General features: G+C 38.7%; 1 protein-coding gene across 3 annotated transcripts in view; it reads left to right on the forward strand.

Moving 5' to 3' along the window:
- Window positions 1-12009, forward strand: part of ARMC8 (armadillo repeat containing 8) — a 59139-nt gene that overhangs the window by 15196 nt on the left and 31934 nt on the right. For 2 of the 3 annotated variants that reach the window (XM_081192610.1, XM_081192611.1), the window contains exon 3: window positions 4001-4072. The exons of the other annotated variant lie outside the window; for it this stretch is intronic. In XM_081192610.1, the coding sequence (XP_081048736.1) occupies window positions 4001-4072 (72 nt within the window). The remainder of the gene's footprint in view (window positions 1-4000; window positions 4073-12009) is intronic. 3 annotated transcript variants of the gene reach the window in all.

The raw sequence follows: 12009 nt of genomic DNA on the forward strand, positions 1-12009 counted from the left end.
ATCTTTTCTCTGTTGCCTTTTCTTGTTCTGTGATTTTGGTCATATGTGTGTGTAGAATTCTGTCTGTTTTAGTGACTTACTGAATTCCAAATTGCTATCCTCATGTGAAATTCCATCTGCAGAAGTAGAAAAAAATCTGAAGTAGAACAAAAATTGCAGTACATTGGGGAAAAATATTTCTATTTTTTATCTAGAAGAGCATGTAACCACTTTCATGACCAATGACTTTGTTAATTAATTTGTGTATATGCCATACGGCTATAAAACTAGAAAAGTATTACATATGTTATCATTTCCCATTTTGTGATGGAGAAAAAATGGTGGCCACCCTTCTTTAAGGTAGATTATTGCTCTAAAATCCTTCCCTTTTGGTTAAGCAAAATAGCCTTTAGGACACCACTTTGATTTCACCTACATTTAGCTGTCTTGTGTTCCAAAAACAAAGCATTTTAACTCTTAATTGGTCTAGTTGGAACCCTTTGCTCCAAAGATTTTCACCTGTGAGCCTTCAGAAGCAGTATTCATGTGCTGTATTTGCAAGTGCATATGAGCATAGCTTGACTGGATCTACATTCTTTAGGACTGGAAAATGCTTTGTTTGAAGGTGTCACTTTGGTTTAAATATAATGTTATGGTTTCACAAGGTGACTACAACTAATTTTACTTGAGTGGAGCTGTCAAATTACTTTTTAAGATGGGAGGAGGGACTGCCATGGGGAAAGACTAAAAGGATATATTTTATTGCCAGTAGGTAGATATTAGGAAATGTATATTGCAGATAGATTTTGTAATGAAGCTTATAGCACTGAATGCAGAAGCAGATGGCTTCTGTTCACCATTCTTTAGCAGCACCTGCCTATATCTAGTATGCATTAAATGCCTCCATTTTCTTCGCAGAATGGGGAGGAGTTGGGAGATGCATCTCAGTTTGTGCCAGAACTTGCAATCATCATTTTTCTCTTAAATTGTACTTCATACTTGTTCAATGGCCATTCTGGCTTCATCAGTATACAGAATAGAGATTTCTTCCTGTACTTAGCCAGATAAAATTGTGTTTGATCATTGGTAAAACTACTGTATATCTGTCAGGAGGTCCTACACACAAGTAGGAATTCAGCAGAGACACATGCCCGGCTGGCATCTTCTCTCCCTCCTGGTCAGTCGTTTGGAAGACTCAAAGTCTTTCTCCAGCCCGAACATCACAGCGGCTGATGCTTCAGAGGTATCAGCACACTTCAGGAACAGCAGAGTATAGGCAGTCAGCGTAACAGACTCAGTAGCGCAGCATTTTGGCTAAACTACTTTATTTACATATAATACACTCAGAGCATTCTAACCCAGCTCCTTCCTCATCAGCTTCAAACAGGAAAGGGAAAGAACAAAGGACAAAAATCCTACATCACGGAAACACAGTAATAAAAACATCCTGTCTTCGTCACTTCCCACAATGTGGAATGAAAACACACACCGTCATGTGATAAAAACAACCCCATGATTGCAACACGGGGAAAGAATCCTAACAATATCTTGGTACTTCCTTCATCTCCTTTGATATTCGGATCCAGAATGTATTTGATCTTTATGGACTTCTATCACATAGGAAGAAAAGGAACTCATTCTGGTCACATGTCTTCCATCATCTTCATGGAACACGACACAATTTTTCCTTAGTTATCTAGGTCCCGGACCCATAGCAAGCTGAGGGTCCCAGAAACAAATCCTGTTTTAGCCATGAACTCAATAGTTGACTTTGAACGAAGTAATATCCGGTGACCTAGTTGCATATGGTGAGATACAACTTTGCGAATGTCCACTCAAGCAACACGGCTTCTCCTTCCTGCTCCTAGCTCCCTGCATGCTCCCAGAATCAGATTTGGAGGATTAGTAGACCCTTGAGCAGATTTTGGGAGTACATGGGGAGCTGGAGAGGGAAACGAGAAACTAAAGTCCCATTGCACAAGTGAATTTCTGTTGCACAAGTGGGCAGACATCATTGAATGTCACCCATAATATTATCAGTATTGTTACTGTTATCCAAAATATAACATATATAAATTGTATAAAATAAAATTTTAAAATTGAAGGAGATAAAAATTAAAGCAGTTAAGTGTAAAACTAATAAATTTCTCAGCTGAAATTGACATATCAACACACCTTCCCAGTTACTGATACAGTTGTGCATAATCTTGCACCTTATTACAGTGGTACCTTGGGTTAAGAATTTAATTCGTTCTGGAGGTCCGTTCTTAACCTCAAACTGTTCTTAACCTGAGGCACCACTTTAGCTTATGGGGCCTCCCACTGCCACCATGCCACCGCCATGTGATTTCTGTTCTCATCCTGAAGCAAAGTTCTTAACCCGAGGTATTATTTCTGGATTAGCAGAGTCTGTAACCTGAAGTGTCTGTAACCCGAGGTACCACTGTATTCTAAAACAATATGAAATTTATGATAATCAAAAGCATTGTTCTGCTTGCAGCATGGGAGGTAGTATGGCTCCAAAGATCAATTGCTGGAAATTACAATTTTTCAATTTTGGCTACAACAATCTCTGGCATGTCACGGGCTGATTTCAGATTACAGGACTCCCTGCCCATGTGTTCCCCTTCTGCTGGGATTCAAAAGTCCCTCTATAGGTACCATGTGGTTTGCGGGGCCTCGGTATCAGGGCGGATGGGGTGGGAGTGAGGCTAAGAGTATTGCTAGTGAGTAACATTACTTTCTCCCCCTGTGGTTGGTGGCCAGGGCTGACCTACTTCAATGATATAAAGCTCATGACTGTTGCAAATTATTCAAAGACTTGCAGTACAGGGCTTACTCTGAGCACAGTGGGACTTTCTTCCATGAGGCTTTCTCCCTTGAAAGTGTGTTTAGTTTTACAACCTTAATCTCTTTAATTCACAACTCTATGAAATTTAGCAATGGCATGCTAGAAAATGCGTAGTCGTTCAATTGGAAACTTTAGCACTGTAATTTTATTATTAAAATATTTACTTAAATCTAAAACTGATGAACTTTTTCTTCCAGTGCAAAGATGAGAAAGCTTTCAAGTAGGAAACAGTTACTAAGTTAATAAGGTCATCATAAGAGATCAGTGTCACCTTGGGGAGATAAATGTGATATCATAGCTAAATGTTCATCTCCTCTTTACTCAAATGTGTGGAAAGATAGTCACTTGAGCATTCTTTGTTGCTTCTGCATAATATTTGAAAGGGTATTTGAATTGTACTGTCAATTGTTTTTAGAGGAACAAACGGTGTTGTCGTCCTCTAAAATTCTTATTAACATCATCACTTTCTTTGGTTCCAAAAGATTAATTCCTTTTCGATTTCAAATTGACTGATAAAAATATAGAGGGAAGTAGGCAAATAGCCTTTCTGTAAATGCAGAAAAGGTAAGATGATGATAGGAAATAAGTCTACATTCACTATGTTTGAACTGAAGTTGGAATGAGGAAATTGCTGGAAGAGACTAGAAAAGGTTTGAGGAGAATAGCTACAAGTGTGTGGTGCTGCATCATAAATATGATTGAAAGTTGATGGTTGGCATAAAGATTAGCATCAAGGAAGCTTTGTATGACTGTAATTTCCACTGAGGAAAATATTTCAGTATTTCATTCTACTGTGATTTTAAATTCAAGACAAGATAGGTTCTCATCTTATTACATATTTCCTTTCCATTTTTTCATTGACTGTGCACTGACTCTCTACATCCTTATTTTCTTGATATTGATAACTCTCCTTGTCAATGATTTCTTCACCTCAGCTCACCCCAGTATGTGAGAATGAACATCTCTGTTATTTAAATAACTGGGTCATAGAAAAATATCAGAGATTCAAATTGTTACTGAAAGTCATGGGGACTGTTGCTTGGTTTGTTTGTTTTTTTAGTGCTTAGCTTTTTTAGAGACTATTGATTTTGGTGGAACTAAATTCTGCAAAATTGAGCCCTTAGTACCTCAGCATAATTTACTAGGGTCTTTCTCTTTCTGGATTTACAGAGATATGAAAAATGCTGTAATTGGAAACAACAAACAAAAAGCCAACTTGATTGTTTTGGGAGCAGTTCCAAGGTATGTCCTCTGCTACTCCTTTTCACTGATTCACAGCAGGTCTCAAGTTAAGCTATTAAGATACTGGGACTTTAATTTGACTGTCTGTCATTGCATTTGTCTTTTCTTCACTGTAGCTGAGATTAGTATGTCCAGTTCCTAGTATAAAACTAATTATGCATACACATTTATACTACAGAAGTTGGGTTTTATGGGTGATACCCACATTTCTCAGAAAATAATTTCCCAAACATACTTGATTAGTAAAACCTCTTAAGATTCAATGCAACTTGAAACAGCTTTAAGTTTTCTCTGTATCCCACTTACCAAAAATAAGAACTGTATAACAAAACATATAATTTTTGTATTTCTGTAAGATGTTTCAGTTTGGGCTGCAAAGTTTAATGCCTTTTTTAGGTCATACCACGTTTTTTTGTAGCCCTGAATAAACATAAGGACTCTGAGACCTGCTGACTGTTAGTCTTGTATTGCATCCCTTTTGCAGTTTGTTTAGTATTCCTAGCTTCATGTTGCATTTTAAAACAACAAAAAAACAAACAAGAATGGGAACTGGTTGATTTCTTCTGGAAAACCCTTTAGTCGTAAAACATCAAAATAGTTGCATTTCAGTCTGTCTACCTGATGCTGATTATCCCCATAATTTTTTGGAACATTGTTTAGCATTTTTACTGGTTGGTGTCTTTTTCTTCTACAGTGGTACCTCGGGTTAAGTACTTAATTCGTTCCGGAGGTCCGTTCTTAACCCGAAACTGTTCTTAACCTGAAGCACCACTGTAGCTAATGGGACCTCCTATTGCCGCCGCGCCACCAGAGCATGATTTCTGTTCTTATCCTGAAGCAAAGTTCTTAACCTGAAGCACTATTTCTGGGTTAGCGGAGTCTGTAACCTGAAGCGTATCTAACCTGAAGTGTATGTAACCCGAGGTACCACTGTATTTTGTGGGTACAGTGGTACCTCGCAAGACGAATGCCTCGCAAGACGAAAAACGCGCAAGACGAAAGAGTTTTTCGTTTTTTGAGTCGTTCCGCAAGACGAATTTCCCTATGGGCTTGCTTCGCAAGACAAAACGTCTTGCGTGTTCTTGCGAGTTTGTTTCCTTTTTCTTTAAGCCGCTAATAGCCGCTAAGCCGCTAATAGCCGCTAATAGCCGTGCTTCGCAAGACGAAAAAACCGCAAGACGAAGAGACTCGCGGAATGGATTAATTTCGTCTTGCGAGGCACCACTGTATTAGATTTTGCTATGTACAGTGGTACCTCTGGATACGAACGGGATCCCTTCCGGAGCCCCATTCGCATCCTGAAGTGAACGCAATTTGTCACTTCTGCGCATGCGCCTGATGTCATGTCGAGCGCATGCGCGAGCGGTGAAACCTGGAAGTAACGTGCTCCGTTACTTCCGGGTCACTGCAGAGCGCAACCCAAAAACGCTCAACCCGAAGCTACTTCAACACGAGGTATAACTATCCCATAAAAGTGTAAACATCAGTTTCAGTAACTGTCATTTAGAAACATAATCAGCATACCTCAGCTACTTGGTGTAGGCACTTCATGAATCTCTCTTAAGTTTTATGATAATTAAAAAAATAGATGTTTGAAGACACATTAGCATGTATTTTTAGATATGCAAGTTTAACTGAATTGTGCCTCTTTTCCATGGAAGAGACACATTTACTAGGCCATCTTTCAGAATTTTGTCAGGTTCTGCTAACACTGCCTTCTCTGAATGAATTAGATGTTATCATTAAAAAAGAAACATAGTTTCTGCATAAGGTGGCATGACTTCTGAAATCAACCCATGTTAAAGTTCCTTTAATATCATTCACTTCAAGAAGGTTTGTTTTGTAAATTTACCTTCAGACAAGAGTTTATTTGGAAATTTTTCAAAACAAACTCTTAAACTAATGTACTGTATCACATGGTGCAGTTTCAATTTACTTATAAAAGAAGAATGCTGCCACTTAGGTTCTTGACTTGTGTACAGCATATGGGATGTTGACTTTTGTTGTAATCTTCATGCTTTTCTTTCCTGCTATAGCATCACTGTACAGGAGTGCAATTTCCACAGCCACCACAACTTGATTCTTTATGTTGAATTCTTGTAGCCTTACTAAAACAAATGCAGTACCCCACTCATTTATATGTACCTGTTTTGATAAATTGGACAGAAGGTACTGATGGCTGTTTATCTGGAAGGAATTTTGTGTGTCTGATAACTTTTATCAGACTGTCAGTGACTATTTCTTATGAATTCTTAGTCACTGAAAACCAGTTTATAGAAAGGCAGTGTTATTTGGCATAACTCAGCTGTGAATCCATTGGCAAATGTATATTAATGTATAATACCCTCTATTTTTTCACTGTTAATGATTTATTGGCTTACCAGAATATAAAAGTAATTAAAGAAACTGTACATCATGAGTCTTCTGGAAAATCTGTTTTGAAAGTGCTCAGTATAAGTATAGTCCAATATTTCTGGAGCAGTGAATTGGGGCTCCACCGTAACGACAGATGGAAGTAAAGAGGCTGATAGTGCCCATGACCCTGAGTTGTGCTGGTTTGATCAGTCAGTTTCTTCATAATCACAACTTCTTTCATAACCATTGAGGTTTACTTGGAGCAGACTGGAAGGAGGCTGTTTTTGGAAATCATGGCATCTGTTTGATCAGATTTTACTTAAGCTTTTTGACAAATTAATGATGTCTCTAAATATTTGGTAGGCTATGACTTGAATTTTCAGTGATTGACAGGTGTGTTTTTCCCTCTTGGATTGGTGCATTCCTTATCCTGCCCACTCATTGCTAGCTATGATTAACATTGCATCTGTATATTGCCAAATATTAACCATATCTACTTCTAATATTGGTATCAAACTATGTTTAATATTGCACGGTGCAGATTTAGCGCTAAGAAGGCAAAAGAATCATGCAATGCTGAGGAAGGGTAGTACGTGAGCCTCAGGTATGCATCCTGTCTCTTACCCATAATTAAGAGATCTGGAAGTCTTAGTCTACAGTGAGCTATATTGAAATGTAGTTTTAATGCCACTCTAGAACTTCTAGAGATTCTTCTGTCGCTGTTGAACCAGGCATAGCTAGAATCAGGCACTCCTAGCCACTGAGGTCAGCCTCAAGGGACAGTATTGGATCCAGGAGTACCCCTAAGCTATGATTATGTTGCTTCCAGGGGCATACAACTGCATCCAGAACAGGCCGTCTTTCCACCTAGTTTCAGTTTGTTGGGCCATTTCTCACCTATCACTGCCTGCAAACACCTGTCTGGCACCTCAGTGCCTCTTCTGATTCAGATAGAACAATGAGAGCAAGAGTTGGGTGTCGTCTGCATATTGGTAACACTTCCCTTCAAAACCCTTGATGACAGGCCACAGTGGCTACATGTAGATGTTAAATAGCATGTTCTATTAACCAGGAGTGCCTGGCGTGCTCTGGCCCATGGGGTCACGAAGAGTCGGACACGACTAAACGACTAAACAACAACAACATTAACCAGAAAGGAAATATGGTTATGGTGGTAATATTCATGAGGCCTATGCAGCAACCTTTTAAGAACATCTCATGATCTCCTGAAGTGTGTCTGCTTTTCTGTGAAGAATACACACAGAATGCACTTTTGTGTATTTTGCAGGGAGTTGGACTAGATGACCCATGGGATCCTGTCCAACTCTACAGTTCTATGAAACACCTGAGACGCAGTTATCCCTTGTAATACCATAGGATTGCATCTAGAAGCCATGCTGGAACAGGCAAATGTTCAAAGTTCATTACTAGCAGAAAAATTCATGCAAAAATAAATTATGTAGGTGTGTTAATTTGTGTCCTGTAATTTGTAAGCACAAATGACACTTGTCAGCAGAAATGGAAACAAATGATAGAAGATGATCATCCATGCTTGGTTAAAAAGCCTGGCCTAATTGTAGTATAGTAATGTAGGAGAAAGAGGAATGGTATGTAAGGGAACAGGATTCATAAGCAAATGGTGCTTGCATCTGTGTACATTTACACACTGGCTTACAATACATGTAGTTAACCCTCATTTTAAAGAGAGGTTAAAAATATAGGGCTTTACCCCCATCTTTCCCACCACTTCTGACATGAACCCTAAGAAAACGGGGCTTATCCCCTCCCTAAAAAAAGCTCGGCAACTTTGACCCGAACCCCTAAAAAACAGGGGCAGATCACTGCCAGTTTTTAATTCTGTGAGTAGATCTCAGTCTCTTGGAAGTTGGCCACCCCTGCTCTAGGGCAATTTGTCAGTATTTGTCATGTATGATTGCCTAATACTTCAAATTGATTAGCAGCTGAATGGATTCCTGCAGTGCATATGTAACATTGGACTTCTGTCTTCAAATACTCTTTATTTTTTAACTTTATTACATTTATATCCCACTTTTATTCCATTGTGAAACCCAAATGGTGTGCATGAGATTCCCAGGTGATCTTGGTGCTGACCAGACCAGACCAGCTTAGCTTCAAGCAGATGATTCTATTTTAAGTGACACACTCTTAGTGAAAATGTTCTGAGGATCAGAGTGCCTTTAGATTCCTCACAAAGAAAATAATCTTATGGGAGATACCTAAAAATGATAATACTATTGATTCTAATGACTTCAAAGTAGTTGATTATGATGACCAAAGCCTATAATGCTCTTATGTAGTTTGTGCAAGACTCTACTTGATATGCTAGGTGTGAGAAACTGATCATAGTGATAAACAGAGTGACTTCTTCCATTAAGCGTATCCTGTTAGGCTTGTTCATTCTCAGTGTTTGGACCTGCTGCAGATACTAAAGTTTACTTAAAAAAAAAAAAAAGATAATCACAGGCAACCTTTTCAACTCTTGTTTCTGGAATAAGCATTGAGATTGACTACCTGCAGAAGTGATGGCTTGGAATTGCTGTAATATTGAATTTTCTTCCCTTTACCACCTAGGACAGTCTTCTTTTCAACTACTGTTCCTTACTCTTGGGGTGCAGGGTGGGTTTTGGGGAAAGGCTATGCAGTTATACCTATCTGAGCCAAAGAATTAAAATGCTGCCGCACATGTTCATGTACCCAGAGCATATGAGTTAGCACAGACCTGCTGCATTTGTGTCCAATCTTTTATGCCATAGGAGTTTTTAACAAGTTCAGCATAATAGCTGGATGGGTTTACTTGTGGACTACTACTAATAATACTGGCACTGTTTGCCATCATGGTAAGTTATAGTGTGAAACAAACTGTGGTTTAGCTATGGTCAAATCCCACTTACCTCACTCCTTCCTTTACCCAAGCCAGAAGGGAACAGACCAAAATACTGACTTGTCTCTACATGTGATCTAGCTTTTTTGAGCTGTAGTAGTGACATCTGAGTAATTGCATTTTCTGTGCATATTTTCAATGTTTTAGGTTTACACTTAAAGTGTAGTGTAGTGAATGTGACAAACACATCCATTATACAAGTTCACTCACCTGAAAGTGTGATTCACTGTGAAGTGCATTGAGTATACACTTTGGGGTATGTGTGATATTAAAATTTTAGTACTGAAGTATGAATAACGTCAAGTATAGTAAGTGTGACTTTTTCTACTTGACATCTTTTCATTTTTTAATATAAAAATGTCATTAAGAGTACAGTCATACGTCGGGTTCCAGCCGCTTCAGGTTGCGTTTTTTTGAGTTATGCACCTGCCGAAACCCAGAAGTACCGGAATGGGTTACTTCTGGGTTTCGGCGGCCGTGCATGCGCAGAAGTGCCGAATTGCAACCCGTGCGTGCACAGACGCACCGCTGCGGGTTGTGAACGTGCATCCCACACGGATCACGGTCGCAACCCGAGTATCCACTGTACATAATTATCTTCAGTTGTTTCAGTAAGAGATCCAGTTAATCACTTTTCCATATTGCTTGGAAGAGTTAAAATGTGTGTGTTTGCAAAGGGGAGGGATACCTTTTTTACATACCTTTTGTGTGCAGTCTTAAGCAAATGTGTGGAATGTGCTGCTGAGATTCTTTCTGAAGAGGATTAATTAACAGAATCTCATGATCCTATTAAGGAAAGTTCTTTTCTGTAGTCTCTGCATGGGATGTAAAGTAAGAGGTTGGTTTGTATAATTAACGTAAATACGAAGTGGTTAAGTACTTGCAGTAATTAGTATAGGACGAGGAAGTTGAGGAAGAATGTCTGAATACATATAAGGTTGAGGCTGCCAGTCAGTTGACTGGTCCAAATTAGGTCAGTTGACTACTATCAAAAATAACATATCAAGGCTGCTTCTACTAGCCACTTTGTAGAACCATAGGTATTTCTGAACAGGATCACAAGCAGTCATTGGGGCCATAGGTCTCTCTCTTTGATTCCCTCTTACTTATTGCAGCATCCTGAGAATCTGCTGTGGCTATCTGTTCTGTAAAGGTCAAGTAGCGGATTGGACTTGAGTCTAGAAACATATACATTTGTTGTTTGAAAATATTTTGTGTAAAAAATGCAAGTATCAGACTTAAGTATCTTTTGTTAATATTTTTAAAAATAAAACAACAAAAAACCTTTTCTATTATTTGACAAGTCTGTTGACCAAATCTCTTTTTACTGGTCAAATGCTTGAATAGTTAATATTTCTGTGGATATGAGTGCAAGAGTATGGTATAGCAAACATAGGTTAAACCATCCATAGGATCAAATATTAATATGTCTTGGAAATAATGTTTTAACCATTTAGAAGGATAAAATCATGGGGCAGTTCTCCCTAAGACAGTGGTTGGAACAAAAATTTGTAGAACTACTGATAGCTGGAATTATATACTTCATCATACTTGTTTTATTTGTGTTGTGCTTTCTTGACTGTTACCTGTGTGGTTTATTTTTTTATTGAATAAAAGACCCTGACAAAGCAAAAAGCCTAAATAATTACTCTCTTTTAAAAATCTTCTTGGGAAATGGCAAATTCAGATTGTTGGAAAAAAATGATTTTAGAAACTTTGGGTCAAGGAAATATTCCTCTGATATCTTGAGTTAAACCAGGGTTCTTCAAACTCGGCCCTCCAGCTGTTTTTTAAGACTACAGTTCCCATCATCCCTGACCACTGGTCCTGCTAGCTAGGGATCATGGGAGTTGTAGGCCAAAAACATCTGGAGGGCCGAGTTTGTAGTGGCATTCTACCAGCAACAGCTTTTGCTTTTCACCTTCCATCCCTAATCTTTTCTTTTAGTCTGAAGTGGCAGGATACTGACAGCCAAACTACACATTTAGACAAGCAAACCTAAGCCAGCCACTTTGACAGTGATACTTTGAGTTCTTGTGAGTTAAAAATGGCATGAATATTAATTCAGTGTTTCATATTTTTATGTTAATTTCGTTGATTTAATCAGTTTGGCTGTATACAAGGATTGTGCACATGGCACTATAGCTACTGAATTAGGCACCTCAGGCAGCATTCAGAGCTGTTTCTGGAAGAGGGTATTCTGGTGAACTTGTGTGATCTTCTGAAATGGGATACTTCCCTAATAAGTAAGGTAAAGGGACCCTGACCATTAGGTCCAGTCGTGACTGACTCTGGGGTTGCGGCGCTCATCTCGCTTTATTGGCCGAGGGAGCCGGCGTACAGCTTCTGGGTCATGTGGCCTAGCCCCACTTACCACGGGGTCATACCCATTAAATTCAGTAGGATTTGCGAGTAAACATGGATAAGATTGCATTGCAAAACTCTGAAATACATCTCAGAAAGATGAGGGATGCAAAACTGATCCTTATTCATGGTGACTGATAAAGTAGTCATCTGAAAATACATTTAGATTTAAAAGTCCTTAGTTGAAAGAACATTTTATGAAATAACTGCACCATCTTCCCAAATAAAGACAGAATTCATATGATACAATGAAATAAAGCAGTAGGATCAATTGCTTACAGTTAAAGTGAATTCCAGCTGTAGTGAACAGATCATT

The sequence above is a fragment of the Podarcis bocagei genome (assembly GCF_964188305.1).
Source record: "Podarcis bocagei genome assembly, chromosome: 4".
Taxonomy (NCBI): domain Eukaryota; kingdom Metazoa; phylum Chordata; class Lepidosauria; order Squamata; family Lacertidae; genus Podarcis; species Podarcis bocagei.